General features: G+C 40.8%; 3 protein-coding genes across 5 annotated transcripts in view; 2 read left to right on the forward strand and 1 right to left on the reverse strand.

Annotated features, from left to right (window-relative positions):
- Positions 1-2,712: 2,712 nt before the first annotated feature.
- LOC120949685 (protein LST8 homolog) lies at positions 2,713-4,514 on the forward strand. Its single transcript, XM_040367133.2, has 3 exons — positions 2,713-2,878; positions 2,998-3,143; positions 3,225-4,514. The coding sequence occupies exons 2-3, from the start codon at positions 3,027-3,029 to the stop codon at positions 4,104-4,106; spliced, it is 999 nt and encodes a 332-aa protein (XP_040223067.1). The 5' UTR covers positions 2,713-2,878; positions 2,998-3,026; the 3' UTR covers positions 4,107-4,514.
- A 659-nt stretch (positions 4,515-5,173) lies between these two features.
- Positions 5,174-8,450, reverse strand: LOC120949669 (xaa-Pro aminopeptidase ApepP). Of its 3 annotated transcripts, none has more exons than XM_040367111.2 (4): positions 8,188-8,450; positions 6,590-7,858; positions 6,194-6,501; positions 5,174-5,998 (listed from the first exon to the last, which is right to left on the reverse strand). In XM_040367111.2, exons 2-4 carry the CDS (start codon positions 7,846-7,848, stop codon positions 5,706-5,708), a joined length of 1,860 nt encoding a protein of 619 aa, XP_040223045.2. In that variant the 5' UTR covers positions 7,849-7,858; positions 8,188-8,450; the 3' UTR covers positions 5,174-5,705. The 3 variants fall into 3 exon arrangements, with proteins under 3 accessions (XP_040223045.2, XP_040223036.2, XP_040223027.2); XM_040367102.2 differs by having other exon boundaries at positions 6,590-7,867; XM_040367093.2 differs by lacking the exon at positions 8,188-8,450 and having other exon boundaries at positions 6,590-8,011.
- A 742-nt stretch (positions 8,451-9,192) lies between these two features.
- LOC120955849 (uncharacterized) overlaps positions 9,193-20,225 on the forward strand; it is a 271,175-nt gene continuing 260,142 nt past the window's right edge. The window contains exon 1 of the mRNA XM_049606662.1: positions 9,193-9,259. The gene's annotated coding sequence lies outside the window, so the exon portion shown is untranslated. The remainder of the gene's footprint in view (positions 9,260-20,225) is intronic.

Raw genomic sequence — 20,225 nt, forward strand, 5'->3', positions numbered from 1 at the left:
TAGGAAGCAAGTAAACGTGTGTGTTTAAGTTGGTTTGTTGTGGAACATCCTTGTGTAATATGTGTATCTGTGTGTTTGTTTACTTGCGAGTGGACTCTTTCATTTCGCTGGTCAGTGCATAGTTTATAGACTAATTATATTGCTGAAGTTGAAGTGCAGTGATGTAAGTTAATGAATTTAATCAATCGAAGAGTTAAAATCCTGTTCAGCATATTGACCTTAGCCAACCCTGGACCAAACTTTTCCTCAAAGCATTTTTGGGAAAGGTGGGTTGAGGGTGGGCAAGATAAATACATCGGATCGGAACTGGCAGCTCCGATTGTTCTAAAATTTGGTGGGTTAGCGACTGAATCGACCACCACAAACCCACGTGGGTTTGAAGTGGTTTTACAGTGGGTTAAGGACGATTTGGTTATTTGGGATTTCAACCCTTGAACCGGTAGTGTAAACTATTTTTCCATAGGAATCCGCTAAACGCGAAAACTCGAGATACGCTATTGCGCTCGGTCCCGTGCGATAGCGTATATCGGATAATGACTGTAGTCACATTCAAGCGATTCCAAATTTCAATTTGACCGTTATTTTTATAATAAAATGAAAAAACTTAATGAATAAATGAAATAGAAGAGAATATATGGTCGGCATTACTTGCTTACAGCATTAAAATATAGAAAGCATTGTTTACCTATGAAAATCGTTAATTTTTTGCATCAAAACGTGTGGAATACCCGGGTATGCCGGTTGCCAACTTACGTGTGTAAATCTGGTTGCCAACTCTACGGTTAATTGATTTGCACGGATAATGGTCCAAGAAATGTCAAATTCATATAAAATTTATAAGATTTACTAGTTTTATGCTAAATTTACCTTGAATCAATGGATTGATCGTTAGTAGAATATTATTTTAATCAATAACTATAGGTTTAACCACTGTTCATGAACAAAAATAAATTTCGAAAACACCACTAGACACTACAGAGCTGCACAAAAACCTGGTTGCCCACTTGACTATCGCAGCAATTTTCGCTGTACGTTTGAACAGCTGTCACATTTATGCGCACGGTTAAGCCGCTCGCCGGTTAATCCGTCCCCGGATAATCGACGTTCTACTGTATTTAAGTATAAACTGGGTACATGACCAACTATAACGACATCAAACATAATTTCCGAGTGATTCTATAAGTTTAAGGGAAGTTTAAGGCTCCAATTTAAGGGAATTTGCTCGAATACCTGATTATTCTTGCTCCAATAACGTCACACAAAATTAGCTTTTGTTTTTCATTAAAAACTATAGCTAGGAATGAAAAATGAGCTCGACAGTATCGTCCAACGATAAAAGAAAGTCTAATTTACGAACACACCAAATCTTGGCGCTTTTAACACACTTGATCACACACAAATCCACAATTTCAATCGTATCGAGTAGTAATCGAGCAGATATAGGAAAAGAATTTCGAGCAAATGTCACTTGGGAACCCCGATTTTAGCACACAAAAATGTCAATTGGGAAATTTTACGCTAGATAAGCCTGACAAAGATTTAATTTTGATTGTTGTAAAAAAATGCACGATGCGTATAGTAATAACCATTTATTTAAAAAAATATATAATAGTCGTTTCACAGACCACGTCTGTTCACGCCACGGGCCGCAGGTTGGAGACCGCAGGCACTAATTTCCGAATCGAATACCAAAAGCTGGCCCTAGACCAAGGTGGATTTAAAAATATCAGGTGGTGGACTCTAGTGCATTTTGACAATTAGTCATTTGACGTAAGGTCCCCAGGATTCAAACTTTGTTTACATTTATTAAATTTGTTCATATAATTTATCTACCCCATTTTTTCGATTAAATATTCTTTAAAAATATATTTTGGACTTTGCGACTTCTTATTAAACATTAAAATATAGATCAAAGTGAGTTATTTTGTGTTATTACGTGAATTTATTCTATAAATCATTGTGTCTTCGACATTTTTGATGATAAAAACTAGGAAATCATTATTTTTTTCAATTTTCACATTAATTCCTCATTATATACGAGCCGCATGGACAATGTTCGTGGGATTAGAACTCTTACTTACATTATTTTAAATTTCGTGCATAGACAAATCATCAATTTGTTTGTTAACAAATCTCATTTTTTCGATAAAATCAATAGACACACAAAAATGCACATAATAACAAAGAAATCTGTTCTATTTGCTAAGCTTTGTGTGCGGAAACCAATGGTTAACGGTTTTAAAATGACGTAAAGTCCCTCAACTATGGCGACCCCCCAAAGACCCTTATCCACCACCTGATATTTTTAATCCACCTTGGTTTACACCAGAAATTTACGCCTCGTGTGCAAGGATAATGTATTTAGAAGGTTGATTTTTATCGCTTTTGCTGGGCGACATTGTGGGGGACATCTGTCACTCTCTACATAAAAATTTCATTACCCCGCACAAGCCCTCCCCGATTTTTATACCGGAGCAAGGTGTAATAAATGACAAGGTTAAGTTGTTTAGAGCAAAATGACATTTCTCGACTTGACATTTCTCTTCCGGGGGCTCCGGTATAAAAATCGGGGAGGGCTGGTGCGGGGTAATGAAATTTGTATGCAGAGAGTGACAGATGTCCCCCACAATGTCGCCCAGCAAAAGCGATAAAAATCAACCTTCTAAATACATTATCCTTGTACCGGAGCCCCCGGAAGAGAAATGTCAAGTCGAGAAATGTCATTTTGCTCTGAACAACTTCACCTTGTCATTTATAACACCTTGCTCGTGTGTCGTCCGTATTACGCGAAACAAATAAAGGGGAATAGACCGTTCCTGTTTTCGAGTTTTTCGGGCAATATTCCAACCCCGCATCCGAAAACGAATCTAAGGAATTGGTTGGTAGTGCGGATTTCCGCGAGGATGTAGTTTTAGGTGACGCGCAAACTACTGGAGCGAAAATTTTATGTCCGAATATTCTTCTACTTCCACTCAAACGCACTATCAACACGCTTAGAACGATTTGCCGAACTGTTCAACGCCAGCATGACGGGTGATTTGATCAATGAGCCGATTTTGGTAACCGGCAGCTACGACCACACGATACGGGTATGGCACCCGTACACAAGCCAATGTATACGCAACATGCAGCATGTAGACTCGGTAGGTAGCGTAGCTGAACTATTCTGCAATTATTTCATTTTCATTGCCACCCCCCTCTCTCCTTCCTTCTTTCGCACGCAGCAAGTGAACGCGCTAGAGATTTCACCAAAGCGCAACATGCTGGTGGCGTGCGGCTACCAACACATCCGGCTGTACGATCTTAACTCAAACTATCCGAACGTCAACTTCGAGGGCGTAACGAAAAACGTGACGAGCGTCGGGTTCCAGGAGGACGGTAAGTGGATGTTTACTGGGGGCGAGGATGGTAAGGTGCGCATCTGGGACATGAATTCTCCCAGCCCGGCCTGCAAGCGTATCTTTGACTGCCAGAGCCCGGTCTACGCGGTCTGCCTGCTGCCGAACCAGGTGGAGCTGCTGATGGCGCACCAGGGCGGAGGCATCTACCTGTGGGACGTTAAGTCCGACCAGCACGACCACCTGCTGCCCGAGGTGGAGTGCTCGATACTGGACGTGGCTGTCAGCCCGAACGGTATGTACATGGCGGCAATCAACAACAAAGGCAGCTGCTTCATCTGGACGCTGACGAGCTGGTCCGGCTTGCCCGACCAGGAGACGCAGCTGACCCGGTCCGAGGCGAAGCTGAAGATACAGGCGCACGACAAGTATGGGCTGCGCTGCAAGTTCAGCCCGGACTCGAACTATCTCGTGACGTGCTCGGGCGACGGCACGGCACGTATATACCGCACCGACACGTGGACACTGCACGCGGAACTGCGCATCGAGCGGTACTGGATGTGGGACGCTGCGTTCAACAACGACTCAAAGTACCTGTTCACTGCCTCATCCGATAGTCTGGCCCGGCTGTGGCGCATCGACACCAAGACGGTCGAGCGCGAGTACACTGGACATCTGAAGGCGGTTACCGCGCTAGCGTTCCGGGATGAGCCAGTGCCCATCAGCACAACCGACGTCACCGGCACGGGGCTGTCCTCCACCCACTAGGTCCGGGGGGATCATCCTTTTCCTTCGTATTTTTCTCGTTGTGTATAATAAACCAAATAATATTAACTCACTCCCGTTCCCTTAAAATGCATGTTGTGCCATGCAAAGCAAATCATTACATAGATAGTTTAGGAAAACAGTAAAAAAAAGTGAAAATGCAAAAGATTCGCTTTGTTTTTTTTAACCTTTCACGCCTTGACTCATTACGATTGGCAATTTACGCAGATCGAGCATACCGAACGAACAAATTAAATGCGATTATAAAATACACGGTATGACTCCACTGATTGGGATACGATTGCGTGCCAACTGAGTGAGTCCGTTGTGTTGCTTGCCCCACGGTGAATGTGATGAATAAAAAGGACCCAGGAAAACATTATTCACAAATCTTAGTGATACAAAATGGAATGCATCGCAATGTCTTTGCTTAATTACTCCATGACTACCATGCCAGTGTTTCTTTCTGGTTTCAGTTCAACCATTGCAGGTGCCAACCAGTGAACCACCCAACTAAACAAGAGCAGCAAGCTTATACTGTACAACATACCGTATTTTTTCGTGTATAGTAGTGATGGGAAAATTAAGTTTTTGACGGAATCGATTCCGGCTAGCTCCGAAGTTTTCTGGAATCGATTTCAGATAGTAGGTCCAGAATTGGTTCCGGAATCGGAATTGGCTCCGAAATCTCAGCTTCGGCATTGAAACGGAGTCGGTTTTGGCATCTCCACAAGAACAGGCGTTAGGGTCCAGTGATACTACGTACTCATAGCCGCAAAGAATCAAAATATACTTGTAAAGGATTCTTTCACATAGAGATTTCCGGACTGATTTCGCTTCTAAAACTTCTTATTTCAATTCAAGAACTGACTCATTCCGGAGCTAATCCCATTTTTGGAGTCATTCGTGATTCCGTTACCGCGTTATTGCGATTCCCAGGTCAATTCCGATTCTGGAAGCGATTCTGATTCCGGAATTGATTTCTAACACTGAATCGGAATCGGGTAGGTCCTTTCGGGATGAGTTTTTTTACTTGTAACTTTACAAAATTCAAAAATAATATATACAACTTTTATCCATGCTATCATTTTGATTCAAATCAAAATTCGATTTATTTTCGTACTTCTAGGACAAGCGAATGGAAGGCCATCAGTGTTTACCATCATATTGTTGGGGTATTTTCTGAGCTTTAGTTTTTGACCTCATGCCTTAAGTGGTTCCTTGATATGAATTTGAATCACCAATTTAAAGAACCAGTGAGATCACTTGTTTCTTCAGTTTCCACAACTCTTTCCTTGTGTCTTTGTGGATAACCATGCACGAGACTGTCTTTGTTTGTGATCGGATGTAATGTCTCAGGTGTAATCGAAAAGTAGTACGGGTAGTTGTGCATAACACGACCCCCTGAATCTGATTTTGGCCTTTTCCGACCTCAAAGTGGGTCGTTGTACACGCCAAAGTACGGTATTATCGGCTGCACACGTTTGTCGCTTCTCGTGCGCTTGGAAGCCAGTGACTCAGGCGCTGGCCATCCCTATGCTCGTTACTCGCCTGCCCTACACATGCACTTTTGCCAATCGCCCCCTTCCCTTCCTGCGCTTTTTATATAGCCTTCGTTTCACGCTCTAGCCAGGCGAGCGTGTCCAGATCGTTTGTTTCGCGTAGAAGAGGCCCAAGCGTATCGAGCACAGTTTGATGGTACGCATTCAAATGGTCGCGCTCCTTCGCAGTCAGCAGTGTGACATCAATCAGCCGCGTCTGGATCGGACACATGGTTATCGTGCGGAAGGTGAGTGCGCCGCGCCCATCAAAGTTGGTACCCACGTTGGCCGTCACCACCTGCACGATGTCCTCGATGCGAATACCAAACTGACCGTCCTTGTAGTAGCCGGGTTCTGTGAGTGAGAATGCTGTTACTCAAACCTGCTCACCGCAATAAGTAGCCGTGCGTGTGTGTGTGTGTGTGTGTGTGTGTGTGTGTGTGTGTGTGTGTGTGTGTGTGTGTGTGTGTGTGTGTGTGTGTGTGTGTGTGTGTGTGTGTGTGTGTGTGTGTGTGTGTGTGTGTGTGTGTGTATGTGTGTGTAGCTTACCATTGGAAAGGAACATGTTTTCCTCCAGCCCCGGATCGTTCGGCATCAAGCGAATGCCGATACCCATCGGGCCTTCGTGCACGTTGAGGAAGTGGCCGATGCCGTGCCCGGTGCCGTGCCCATAGTCCAATCCAATGTCCCACAGTGCCTTTCGCGCGATCGTGTCCAAAAACTGACCCTTCACCTTGCGCGGGAAGATGGCCGTCCCGAGACTTATCTGCCCCTTGAGCACGTGCGTGAACGCGCGTATCTCTTCCGCCGTCGGCTGCCCGAAATGCATCGTGCGCGTCACATCCGTGGTCCCATCGCTTCGGGTTGCGGAAATATAAACGACAAACAAAACCGAGCAAATCATTACTTGAAGCTTCCCGCCAATCCTTCCAGCCGCTAACTTACAGATACTGAGCGCCGGAATCGCACAGGTAGAGCTCGTTCGCCGTGATGGGGCGGTTCGTTTCTGGCAGCGGATGGTAGTGGATGATGGATCCGTTCGGCCCGGACGCGCTGATCGTCGTGAAGCTCAGCCCTTGGTAGTGTGCCTGCCGGCTGCGCAGCTCCTCCAGTCGGGTCGCCCCACTAATCTCGTCCACCGGCGTGCCGTCGGCCATGCAGCGCTCGAGCCACGCAAAGTACTGGCAGAGCGCCACTCCATCCCGCACATGGCAGTCCCGAATGCCCTTCGCTTCCGTTTCGTTTTTGACCGCTTTCATCAGGTTGATCGGTGTGATGTCGTTCAGTCGCCGCTCCTCCGGCACGAGCGCGACCAGCGCGTAGCTCGAGCCGGAGCTAATCCAAACTAACGGTCTGGTGCCGCTGGGCGTGGCCGACGTCGAACTGTTGCCCGCCAGCTCCTGCAGCACCGCGTGCACCTCGCCGTACCCGCGCACCTCCACCGTGACGCCGTTCGCGCGAAAGTGGTCTTCCACCTGTGGACGCATCTGGGCCGGATCGATGAACAGGTACAGAGCGTCTGGCGTCACGATCACATACGCGAAGAAGACGGGATTGTAGTCGATGTCGGTGCCGCGCAGGTTCAGCAACCAGGCGATCTCGTCCAAAGCGCTCACGACCATCACGGACGCCCGCTTGTCCGCGAGCTTCTCGCGCACCGTCGCCAGCTTCTGCGCGATCGTCGCACCGGTGAAAGTCGTGGCGAGCGGCAGCAACGGATTGTGCGGAACGGCCGGCTGCTCTTTCCAGAGCAGATCGATCAGGTTCGGAACGACGGGCAGCAGGGTGCAGCCGGCCGTCTTGAGCGAGGTTTGCAGCGGCATCCAGGCGGCGGCCGTGATCAGGTTCGCATCCACGCCGACTCGCGCACCGGGCTGGAGCGCTTTTGCGAGCCAGGCATCGATCGAGGGCGTTGAGGGCTGGCCGTCCCGCATCAGCGTCCAGTTGGTGTCGAGCTGCTTCGTCGCCTGCTGGTAGTAGCGACCGTCCGTCCAGAGCAGGGCCTCACGTTCGGTAACCACTGCCGTACCGGCGCTACCGTCAAATCCGGACACGAACGCGCGCCGCTCGTCCCGCGCCGCCAGATATTCGCTCTGGTGCGCATCGTTCGACGGGATGATGTACGCGTTGATCGAGCCGAGATTGTTCGGCAGGTTCTTCATCAGATTCCGCAGGGCGGTCAGTACGTCGCCGGTCGGTTTCATCGTGGCCGGGCTGGAGTTGCTGGAACAAACCGCTACGTTATTCATGGCGGTTGAAGTGTTACGTGTCGACTGACATCGTCTCGAACTGCATCACCTCCCTCCATCTCCATCGTGGGAGGTGTTGCCGGGTGGGTTGTAGGAAGAGGAGAGCAGGGGAAGAAAGCTATACAATTCAAGTGGCACACGGGTATCAGTTAGACACAAGGCCCTCTGTGATGATGGATTACCCATTATACGCGATATACTCCCTAATACTTCCACCATATCTTATCTGGCAGATGTAAAGGTTTCCTCCCCCGTTCGCTCACCCAGTCCACCAAGAGGGAGTCGCATACATACCCGCACAATTTCTAGAATGATAAGGCAGTTTTCGGTTTATGGGTAGTCGGGAGAGCTTTCCCTTTTCTGCAACTACAATCCGTTCTTCTCGTTAGCCACAGTGCAATTTGGTGGACGATAAGGATTGTTTGTTGAATGAAAAGTGCACGAACCCAACGGAGAGCAGGATGGCTACCAGAAAATGTACGATCATGCACACAAAAAATAACATACAATAGTAAATAAAACTCCCAATCGCACTGCCAGCAACGATGTTGCTAGCAGAAACGTTATGCGGGTGGGCGATGGGAAATAAGGTGGATTAAAAATTTCAGGTGGTGGAAAAAGGCCTTTGGGGGGATCGCCATAGTTGAGGAACTTTACGTCATTTTAACCGTAGAGTTGGCAACCAGATTTACACACGTAAGTTGGCAACCGGCATACCCGGGTATTCCACACGTTTTGATGCAAAAAATTAACGATTTTCATAGGTAAACAATGCTTTCTATATTTTAATGCTGTAAGCAAGTAATACCGACCATATATTCTCTTCTATTTCATTTATTAATTAAGTTTTTCCATTTTATTTTAAAAATAACGGTCAAATTGAAATTTGGAATCGCTTGAATTTGACTCGAAAATAAGCACAATACAAAAAGAGGAAGAAGAGAAACGTCATTCTCCATACAAAATGTATGGAATACCCGGGTATGCTGGTTGCCAACTTACGTGGTAAAGTTAAAAAAAATTCAAAATAAAATACTTACAGACTGTTTAAAATTAAAATTTATGTACCAAAAAATCATAAATTGAAAGTTGGGAGGCTACGGAAAATTTCAGGTCAATAAAAGCAATGAATCAAAAGTTATTTCAGTTTAAAGTTGAAAAAAATACCCGGGTATCCGGTTGCCAACTTAAAGGTTAAAGGTTAAAACCGTTTAACCAAGGTGGAATGTATAATGAGGTGTAGTTATAGGAGCTTTTGGCGATCCCTCCCCTGGGCTCCGATTTTGAGAGATGGTTTTCCGCTTGTATATGTATTGATGGATTGTTTACGTTTTGCATGGTCAATATTTGGTGGAGATCAATTTGGGTGAATATTTTAGTTTATTAGAACACAGTCCGTGATTTGAAATGGAAATTTTTCTTCGAGAACTTGAAGCGTTCGCCAAAAGCGGAAAACTAACTGTCAGTTTTCTTCGTCGATTCTTCTTCCACCTAGCTGTCAAAACGGGCTTAAAACTTGACCTGATATCTTTACGGTCCTTGCGTTTAACCCAAGGTGGATTTAAAAATATCAGGTGGTGGACTCTAGTGCATTTTGACAATTCGTCACTTGACGTAAGGTCTCCAGGATTCAAACTTTGTTTAAATTTATTAAATTTGTTCATAAAATTTATCTGCCCCAGTTTTTTGATTAAATATTGTTAAAAAATATATTTTGGACTTTGCGACTTCTTATTAAACATTAGAACATGGAGTAAAGTGTGTTATTTTGTGTTATTCCGTGAATTTGTTCTATAATTCATCGTGTTTTCGACATTTTTGATGATAAACACTAAGAAATCATTATTTTTTTTCAATTTTCTCATTAATTCCTCATTATCTACTAGTCGCATGGACAATTTACGTGAGATTAGAACTTTTACTCACATGATTTTAAATTTCATGCATAAGCAAATCATCAAATCTTTTGTTGATATATCTCATTTTTTTTTTCGACAAAATCAATAGACACACAAAAATGCACATAATAACTAAGAAATCTGTTCTATTTGCTAAGCTTTGTGCGCGGAAACCAATGGTTAACGGTTTTAAAATGACGTAAAGTCCCTCAACTATGGCGACCCCCCAAAGGCCCTAATCCACCACCTGATATTTTTAATCCACCTTGGTTTAACCTTTAAGTTGGCAACCGGATACCCGGGTATTTTTTTTAACTTCGAACTGCAATAAGTTTTGATTTATTGCTTTTATTGACCTGAAATTTTCCGTAGCCTCCCAACTTTTAATTTATGATTTTTTGGTGCATAAGTTGTAATTTTAAACAGCCTGTAAGTATTTTAGTTTGATTTTTTAAACTTTATCACGTAAGTTGGCAACCAGCATACCCGGGTATTCCATACCAAGGACCGTAAAGATATCAGGTCAAGTTTTAAGCCCGTTTTGACAGCTAGGTGGAAGAAGAATCGACGAAGAAAACTGACAGTTAGTTTTCCGCTTTTGGCGAACGCTTCAAGTTCTCGAAGAAAAATTTCCATTTCAAATCACGGACTGTGTTCTAATAAACTAAAATATTCACCCAAATTGATCTCCACCAAATATTGACCATGCAAAACGTAAACAATCCATCAATACATATACAAGCGGAAAACCATCTCTCAAAATCGGAGCCCAGGGGGGGGATCGCTAAAAGCGCTATAACTACACCTCATTATACATTCCACCTTCAGATACGCGGTTTTCTGAATTTGACAGTTCTTTGAGCAAATTTTACTGATTTGACACATCTACTGTCAAAGTCCAAAAAATTCCCTTTTGATCAAGGATAATGTATTTAGAAGGTTGATTTTTATCGCTTTTGCTGTGCGACATTGTGGGGGACATCTGTCACTCTCTGTATACCAATTTTATTACCTCGCACCAGTCCTCCCCGATTTTTGTACCGGAGCCCCCGGAAGAGATATGTCAAGTCGATAAGTGTCATTTTGCTCTGAACAACTTAACCTTGTCATTTATAACACCTTGCTTTTGATCGAATGTTCAAAACATTTCAAAAGAGTTAAAACTGTTAAATTTAGTCAGAATTTTATCAAATAATTAACTAAGTAGCTAAAACCACCCCATGCTTGCAAAATTACATGAACATTAGTTAAATTTGGGCTGAAAATTACTGAATTCGACATACGCGGAAATTCGAGATACGCGGTATTTTTCGGGCGTTTTCAGTTTTTGTCACGGTTTTCCCATTAACCGTGTATCTCGGGGACCACCTGTATTTCTTGTTTTTCTTTCTTTCTTCTATATTGTACTAGTAGTGTAAGTTTTATGTTTTGAAACTTTTACACATTTATTAAAACGAATACAATAATAAATAATAACAAAACACAATACAATGAAGTATGGGGCCGCGCGCACGAGCCGAACCGTGAGCCCTGCTCGACCGGTAGCCTGTAACACACTCACTCTTCTGGGTTAGGTGCGGTCTGCACACACTTAGCGCGCATCGCTAAGTGTGGCGTAGTAGTGTGCGTGAACGCAGTGTCGATCCCTGGATGTCGACTAGCAGCAGCTTAACTGCTACGGCAAATCTAGGGCTCGGCACGTCTATCCACAACAGTAAGGTAGATAAGTTAGTTTAATTTAGCGTAACTTGATCAAAGGCCTACTAGGCCTACTATTTTTTTTTTTGGCTCAGCAACCGATGTCGGTCAAGGCCTGCCTGTACCCACTTGTGGGCTTGGCTTTTAGTGACTAATTGATTCCCCCCATAGCAGGATAGTCAGTCATACGTATGGCGGCGCGGTCTATTTGGGGATTGAACCCATGACGGGCATGTTGTTAAGTCGTACGAGTTGACTACTGTACTACGAGACCGGCTTAGGCCTACTATTGTTCTTACCAAAATTAAAAATCAGACTGCCTCCTGGCAAAATTCTTCACAACGATTAAAAGCTGTGGCTTTACGCTACATCTCGCAAATCATGTGTGTTCATGTACTTTATAAGATATCAATTCAAATGCGAATATATAGTACTCATACTATTTTTCTTTTCAGGTGTTGCATATTTCAATGCAAAGGAGGGATGTGCAAAGTGCACCTGCGAGGGAGAATTCAATGACGAAGGTAGATGTACCATTTTTAAGGATACAAATGCACCACTGAGAACGGATCGTAACTTTCGTCGTAAGGCGTACGGAAAACATCACAGGGAAGTATCGCCTCTTCTAGGCTTGAAGAATTTCGATATTATTGATGATGTCATAGTTGGTGACAATCTTCATTTAATCGATTTGGGGATAATGCGTAGATTACTATTAAGTTGGAGAGATGGAAAACTAGGTCTTAGAACTAAATGGTTTGCTAAACAGATTGAAGAAACATCTAAAAAAATTATAAAAGTTAAACTGCCCAAAGAAATCCATCGAAAACTTGGTCCACTAGAAGACCTCAAATTTTGGAAAGGTACCCAATTCCATAGTTTTTTAACTATCTTAGCATTTATATTTTGAAAGATAATTTGCCTGATAAATAATATGAGCACTTCAAACTTTTGTTTTGTGCCATAGTTTTGCTATCTTCTGAAGTTTATCGTTCTAATTGGAAAATCGCTGGTGTAATGCTTAAGGTTTATGTTGAAGATTTCGGTAAACTGTGCGCAGAGACATTTTTAACCAGTAATGTGCACAATTTAATTCACATCTCAAAAGAAGTACAAAAGTTCGGTCCTTTACCTTCAATTTCCACCTATGATTTTGAAAATGCTCTGGGAGGTTTAAAAAAACATCTTCGCAAAGCAGATCAGCATCTTCAACAAATAATAAATAGACTATCGGAGTTGGAAGCATTTAGTCATGATTTACGTTCTATGAATTTTTTCATCATCTAAAACTTTTTCAAATTTTTCCAGATCTTCGGCATTGTCTACGAATGGATGGTCAAAACCAGTAAGATTAGTAGTACTTACTTCGGTATGATTAAGTAAAGTATTTAATTGTACTTCGATTATGCCGATACGACTCACTATTTTCTTTTGTTCTTTTAAAATCTGCTTTTGCTCATTACGAAGCTCTATCAACATATTAGTTTGGGCTTCTAGTATTTCTTTTATCGTCTTGTCTCGTGAAACTTCTTCTGGGACTACCACAACTGAACCAACATATTCATCCACTTCTGGCAAACTTGGTGTAAGAGGCGACGTAGGTGGTGAAGAGATGTCGATTTCATTCTCGACGCGGATTGGAGTTAAAGAGTTTTCCACAATTCTTGTTGAAAACATATCAGCGTATGAAGTTGTTTCTCTGCAACTAGCTAATATCGGGGTTAATCTGACACTCCTGTTTCGTCCATCCTTCTTTCGGAACACTATTATCATTCGTAATTAGATGTTGTATGTTTCTTTTAACGTTTGGCCAAAACAGATATATGTTTTTTTATGGCTAGTGCCTTGAACCCAGGAATCAGGAACAATGCTTAATTCAGCGTACCCTTTAGGCCCACGGGTTTGCACTATTGAGAATGGCATAGTTAGATATTGCTGTAAACAAATAGAAATACTTTTAATACATTATAAAATCAGTACTGTACTCATGCACTACTCACGTTTCTTCTCACGGATACGGAAAGCACATACAAACTCTTTGAACTAAAAGATTTTTTATTATTTTCTGCTTTTTAATTACAGTGCTTCGCCAGTAAGTTGTGGCAACCCAAGTAGCACAATCCTGTTAAGAAACCGTTAAAAGTATGCCTAAAAGTATTACTTTTAGCTTTCCATACAGCAGTAATTCCAGGGCTTAAAACACTGCGTAACGCTTTCCTTTCTTCGTCAATGTTTCGTTAAATCTTAAAATTTAACCGGTATTTTTAACGAAAAGAAATTAACGAAAAAATCGACAGAGATGGCTGTATTTTTCTTTCTCTTTCGTTAGGGACATGCAAGGTCTTCGTTAAGCTTAATGTGCTTATATTTTCGTGAAATAAATTAATAAATAAAACACTTATTCGTTTATTGAATAAAAACACAATTTCACTAGGTAACCGCATCACACAATTTTCTTTCATTACGCGGATTTCGTCAATCTTCATCGTGGAGGTCAGCTGCTGCCGTGTACGGAAAACATGATGTCCAAACGCTATCGGAATCGAAAATGCTGCGAAATATAAAACTTATGTAGCTCATGTGAAGAGAATGGTAATATCGATACACTGACCTGTTGTAAAAGCACGATGATACACAAATTAAACAATAGCTGATAGATATTGTCGCAGACGCTTGGTTTTGTTGCCATCTACACACAAGCTACACACAGGAAGCTTGACGAACTTTTTGACATAAGAAATGGAGGCGCCATGTACGTGACCATGTACAGTATGTCTCAAAAATGATCGTCATCAAGAGCATATTATTTTGCCCAAGAAAATAAATATTTTTATGAATATTTTTCTCATTTGCTAATATTGCATACAGGCGGTCCCCGAGATACACGGTACCTCTTATACGCGGATTCGGAGATACACGGTTTTCTAAATTTGACAGTTCTTTGAGAAAATTGTACTGTTTTGACACATCAATTGTAAATTGCCAAATAATTTCCGTTTCGATCCAATGTTAATAACTTTTTAAAAATGTTTAAAACTGTTATATTCAGTCAGGATCATATCAAATAATTCATAAAATGACTAAAACCGCCCCCTACTTGCAAAATTACACGAAAATTTGTGAAATTTTAGCTGGAAATCACGAGATTCGACTTACGCGGAAATTCGAGATACGCGGTATTTTGCGGCCGTTTTCGGTCCCCATTAACCGTGTATCTCGGGGACCGCCTGTACCCTTTATCAAACTCTTCACATGTATTACTTAAAAACTATGATTTTTATTTAATTTTTATTTTTTTTATTATTACCGCAGATTCAAGTAGAGGAATAAAAGAAAACACATAGTTTTCGTACAGTTAAGCAACACAAATATTTTGGTGTGAAAATAAATACGCATTATTATATAAATAAGAAAATGATTTTTCGAATATTGAATAAATTGGAAATGGTGTAGATAAAATTTGAAAAACACTGTGTGTTATATTGACCCGAATAAAAAAAAACGAGGGTAACGGAATACATCGTTATGCTGTAACGCTGGCAAATGTCATATTCCCTTAAGAAACTCTATTTGATTTTTAAGGCCTTAAAAAAACTGTTAATAATCAAATAGAGTTTCTTAAGGCTACTTGGGAATAGCCCAATAGCCACTTCAATGTTGTTGAAGTCAGTTATTATGCACGGGCAATTTCTTTGCTCAACATGTTTCACCTGTGTTTAAATGTTATTGAATTGTGCAAAGGAAACAATTAAACGTGTGTGTTTAAGTTGGTTTGTTGTAAAACATTCATGTCTAATATGTGTATATGTGTGTTTGTTTACTTGCGACTGATCTCTCCATTTCGCTGGTCAGTGCATAGTTTATAGACTAATAATATTGCTGAAGTTGAAGTGCAGTAATGTAAGTGAATGAATGTAATCAATCGAAGAGTTAAAATCCTGTTCAGTATATTGACCTTAGCCAACCCTTGACCAAACTTTTCCAAAGCATTTTTGGAATAGGTGGGTTAAGGGTGGGCAAGATAAATACATCGGATCGGAACTGGCAGCTCCGATTGTTCTAAAATTTGGTGGGTTAACGACTGAATTGACCACCACAAACCCACGTGGGTTTGAAGTGGTTTTACAGTGGGTTAAGGACGATTTGGTTATTTGGGACAATACTCGATTGAAACAAAAAACTAGAACCTTCCAGTTTGCAGTCTGATGAATTTATGAGGAATTTTCAAACCCAACACAATACTCATTTGTATTGTATTTTCATTCGGCGGATATGTTTTTGGCGCGTGTACGGAAAGAGATAAAAAACATTGAGCTGTCAAGCAAAACTAAACGAATAAAATAAACAACGAATTTTTTTTTAACGAATCATCGAAACTTTCATTTTTTTTTTAATTATTTCATTCAAACAAAATGAACCATGAAATGACCCAAATAACCAAATCGGCCTTAACCCACTGTAAAGCCACTTCAAACCTACGTGGATTAGGCCCGTGTCTGTGCTGCATCGGATGCGATTTGATCGGAAGGCCTGTCAAAATTTTATATGAGATTTGACATATGACGTCGGACGTACGATTTCGTCGTACGACGGAATCAAAAAATTTTGATTTCGTCGGACGCCGCATCCGATTTTATCTGTCAAACTAAATGTGTGGTGTTTGGTAGGAACAATCTCAACTTAATTTTTCATAATCGTTATATTATTAAAATCATCCAAATAATCGCAATATTATACGAAAAAGCGTTTGACAGCACGTGCGATAAAATCGCATGCGATGGAGCACAGACACGGGCCTTAGTGGTGGTCGATTCAGTCGTTAACCAAGGTGGATTAAAAATATCAGGTGGTGGATTAGGGCCTTTGGGGGGTCGCCATAGTTGAGGGACTTTGCGTCATTTTAGAACCGTTAACCATTGGTTTCCGCACACAAAGCTTAGCAAATAGACAAGATTTCTTTGTTATTATGTGCATTTTTGTGTGTTTATTGGTTTTATAGAAAAAATGAGATATATTAACAAAAGATTTGATGATTTGTTTATGCACGAAATTTAAAATCATGCGAGTAAGAGTTCTAATCTCGCGTAAATTGTCCATGCGGTTCGTAGATAATGATGAATTAATGTGAAAATTGAAAAAAATAATGCTTTCTTAATTTTTATCATCAAAAATGTCGAAAACACAATGCTATAATTCATTCATAATTCAATAAATTCACGGAATACCTTCAATTTCCACCTATGATTTTGAAAATGCTCTGGGAGGTTTAAAAAAACATCTTCGCAAAGCAGATCAGCATCTTCAACAAATAATAAATAGACTATCGGAGTTGGAAGCATTTAGTCATGATTTACGTTCTATGAATTTTTTCATCATCTAAAACTTTTTCAAATTTTTCCAGATCTTCGGCATTGTCTACGAATGGATGGTCAAAACCAGTAAGATTAGTAGTACTTACTTCGGTATGATTAAGTAAAGTATTTAATTGTACTTCGATTATGCCGATACGACTCACTATTTTCTTTTGTTCTTTTAAAATCTGCTTTTGCTCATTACGAAGCTCTATCAACATATTAGTTTGGGCTTCTAGTATTTCTTTTATCGTCTTGTCTCGTGAAACTTCTTCTGGGACTACCACAACTGAACCAACATATTCATCCACTTCTGGCAAACTTGGTGTAAGAGGCGACGTAGGTGGTGAGGAGATGTCGATTTCATTCTCGACGCGGATTGGAGTTAAAGAGTTTTCCACAATTCTTGTTGAAAACATATCAGCGTATGAAGTTGTTTCTCTGCAACTAGCTAATATCGGGGTTAATCTGACACTCCTGTTTCGTCCATCCTTCTTTCGGAACACTATTATCATTCGTAATTAGATGTTGTATGTTTCTTTTAACGTTTGGCCAAAACAGATATATGTTTTTTTATGGCTAGTGCCTTGAACCCAGGAATCAGGAACAATGCTTAATTCAGCGTACCCTTTAGGCCCACGGGTTTGCACTATTGAGAATGGCATAGTTAGATATTGCTGTAAACAAATAGAAATACTTTTAATACATTATAAAATCAGTACTGTACTCATGCACTACTCCCCAAGCGCCACAGATTAAGCTTAAACGACTGGAAAATCGAATATCCATAGAAAAAAAATGAAAGCTCCACAGCTTCATTGGTTTGATCAATAGATGGCGTATTAAAACTGATTATTATATTGCTATCCTTTTCTTCTTGCAATGTGTTTCGACAAGTTTCATCTAATCATGACCTATATAGCCTTCTAACTTTCTGGGCAAAAATCTATATGAATGATCGTGTGGTCAGATACGTGGGTATTAACACCAAAGACCATTACTCAAATCTCACTTGCTTCAGTGCTGGTGGTTTACATTGGAGTTTAGTATTTAAACAATCGTATCGCCGTTCTAGTTCTAGCGATGCATAACTTCAATGCGAAACCGTACAACAGTACAGAGGAAATGAGAAAGCTCTCCTCCAAGCGATGAAGCTCAACTGGTTGGGGTATCCCACCAACAGAGAGCGCCACCAGCTTTTTTGCTATTTTTAGAATGCATGAGTCGTTTGCCGTCTGCTAAACGAAGTCTTTCTATATTCCGTTTAGGTAGAGAACTTGAGTCGTTTAGAAGCCATTTAGTGGTCGTTTAGTGGATTTGTGGCACTTGGGACGTTTCTTCTCACGGATACGGAAAGCACGTACAAACTCTTTGAACTAAAAGATTTTTTATTATTTTCTGCTTTTTAATTACAGTGCTTCGCCAGTAAGTTGTGGCAATAGCCCAATAGCCACTTCTATGTTGTTGAAGTCAGTTATTATGCACGGGCAATTTCTTTGCTCAACATGTTTCACCTGTGTTTAAATGTTATTGAATTGTGCAAAGGAAACAATTAAACGTGTGTGTTTAAGTTGGTTTGTTGTAAAACATTCATGTCTAATATGTGTATATGTGTGTTTGTTTACTTGCGACTGATGTCTCCGTTTCGCTGGTCAGTGCATAGTTTATAGACTAATAATATTGCTGAAGTTGAAGTGCAGTAATGTAAGTGAATGAATGTAATCAATCGAAGAGTTAAAATCCTGTTCAGTATATTGACCTTAGCCAACCCTTGACCAAACTTTTCCAAAGCATTTTTGGAATAGGTGGGTTAAGGGTGGGCAAGATAAATACATCGGATCGGAACTGGCAGCTCCGATTGTTCTAAAATTTGGTGGGTTAACGACTGAATCGACCACCACAAACCCACGTGGGTTTGAAGTGGTTTTACAGTGGGTTAAGGACGATTTGGTTATTTGGGACAATACTCGATTGAAACAAAAAACTAGAACCTTCCAGTTTGCAGTCTGATGAATTTATGAGGAATTTTCAAACCCAACACAATACTCATTTGTATTGTATTTTCATTCGGCGGATATGTTTTTGGCGCGTGTACGGAAAGAGATAAAAAACATTGAGCTGTCAAGCAAAACTAAACGAATAAAATAAACAACGAATTTTTTTTTAACGAATCATCGAAACTTTCAATTTTTTTTAATTATTTCATTCAAACAAAATGAACCATGAAATGACCCAAATAACCAAATCGGCCTTAACCCACTGTAAAGCCACTTCAAACCTACGTGGATTAGGCCCGTGTCTGTGCTGCATCGGATGCGATTTGATCGGAAGGCCTGTCAAAATTTTATATGAGATTTGACATATGACGTCGGACGTACGATTTCGTCGTACGACGGAATCAAAAAATTTTGATTTCGTCGGACGCCGCATCCGATTTTATCTGTCAAACTAAATGTGTGGTGTTTGGTAGGAACAATCTCAACTTAATTTTTCATAATCGTTATATTATTAAAATCATCCAAATAATCGCAATATTATACGAAAAAGCGTTTGACAGCACGTGCGATAAAATCGCATGCGATGGAGCACAGACACGGGCCTTAGTGGTGGTCGATTCAGTCGTTAACCAAGGTGGATTAAAAATATCAGGTGGTGGATTAGGGCCTTTGGGGGGTCGCCATAGTTGAGGGACTTTGCGTCATTTTAGAACCGTTAACCATTGGTTTCCGCACACAAAGCTTAGCAAATAGACAAGATTTCTTTGTGCATTTTTGTGTGTTTATTGGTTTTATAGAAAAAATGAGATATATTAACAAAAGATTTGATGATTTGTTTATGAACGAAATTTAAAATCATGCGAGTAAGAGTTCTAATCTCGCGTAAATTGTCCATGCGGCTCGTAGATAATGATGAATTAATGTGAAAATTGAAAAAAATAATGCTTTCTTAATTTTTATCATCAAAAATGTCGAAAACACAATGCTATAATTCATTCATAATTCAATAAATTCACGGAATAACACAAAATAACACACTTTAATTCATATATTTATGTTAAATAAGAACTTGCAAAGTCCAAAATATATTTTTAAAGAATATTTAATCGAAAAAATGCGGTAGATAAATTATATGAACAAATTTAATAAATGTAAACAACGTTTGAATCCTGGAGACCTTACGTCAAGTGACGAATTGTCAAAATGCACTAGAGTCCACCACCTGATATTTTTCAATCCACCTTGGTCGTTAAGGCACTGGTCTAATCTTGTTGCGCGCAACATTGTTGCTGGCAAAATGTATGGATTTTGACAGCTAGCGCAACTTTGTTGCCGGCCAAATTCAAACCAATTTGATTTTTGTCTGGCAACATTTTCTATTTACCTTG

This window comes from Anopheles coluzzii, chromosome X, assembly GCF_943734685.1.
Source record: "Anopheles coluzzii chromosome X, AcolN3, whole genome shotgun sequence".
NCBI lineage: Eukaryota > Metazoa > Arthropoda > Insecta > Diptera > Culicidae > Anopheles > Anopheles coluzzii.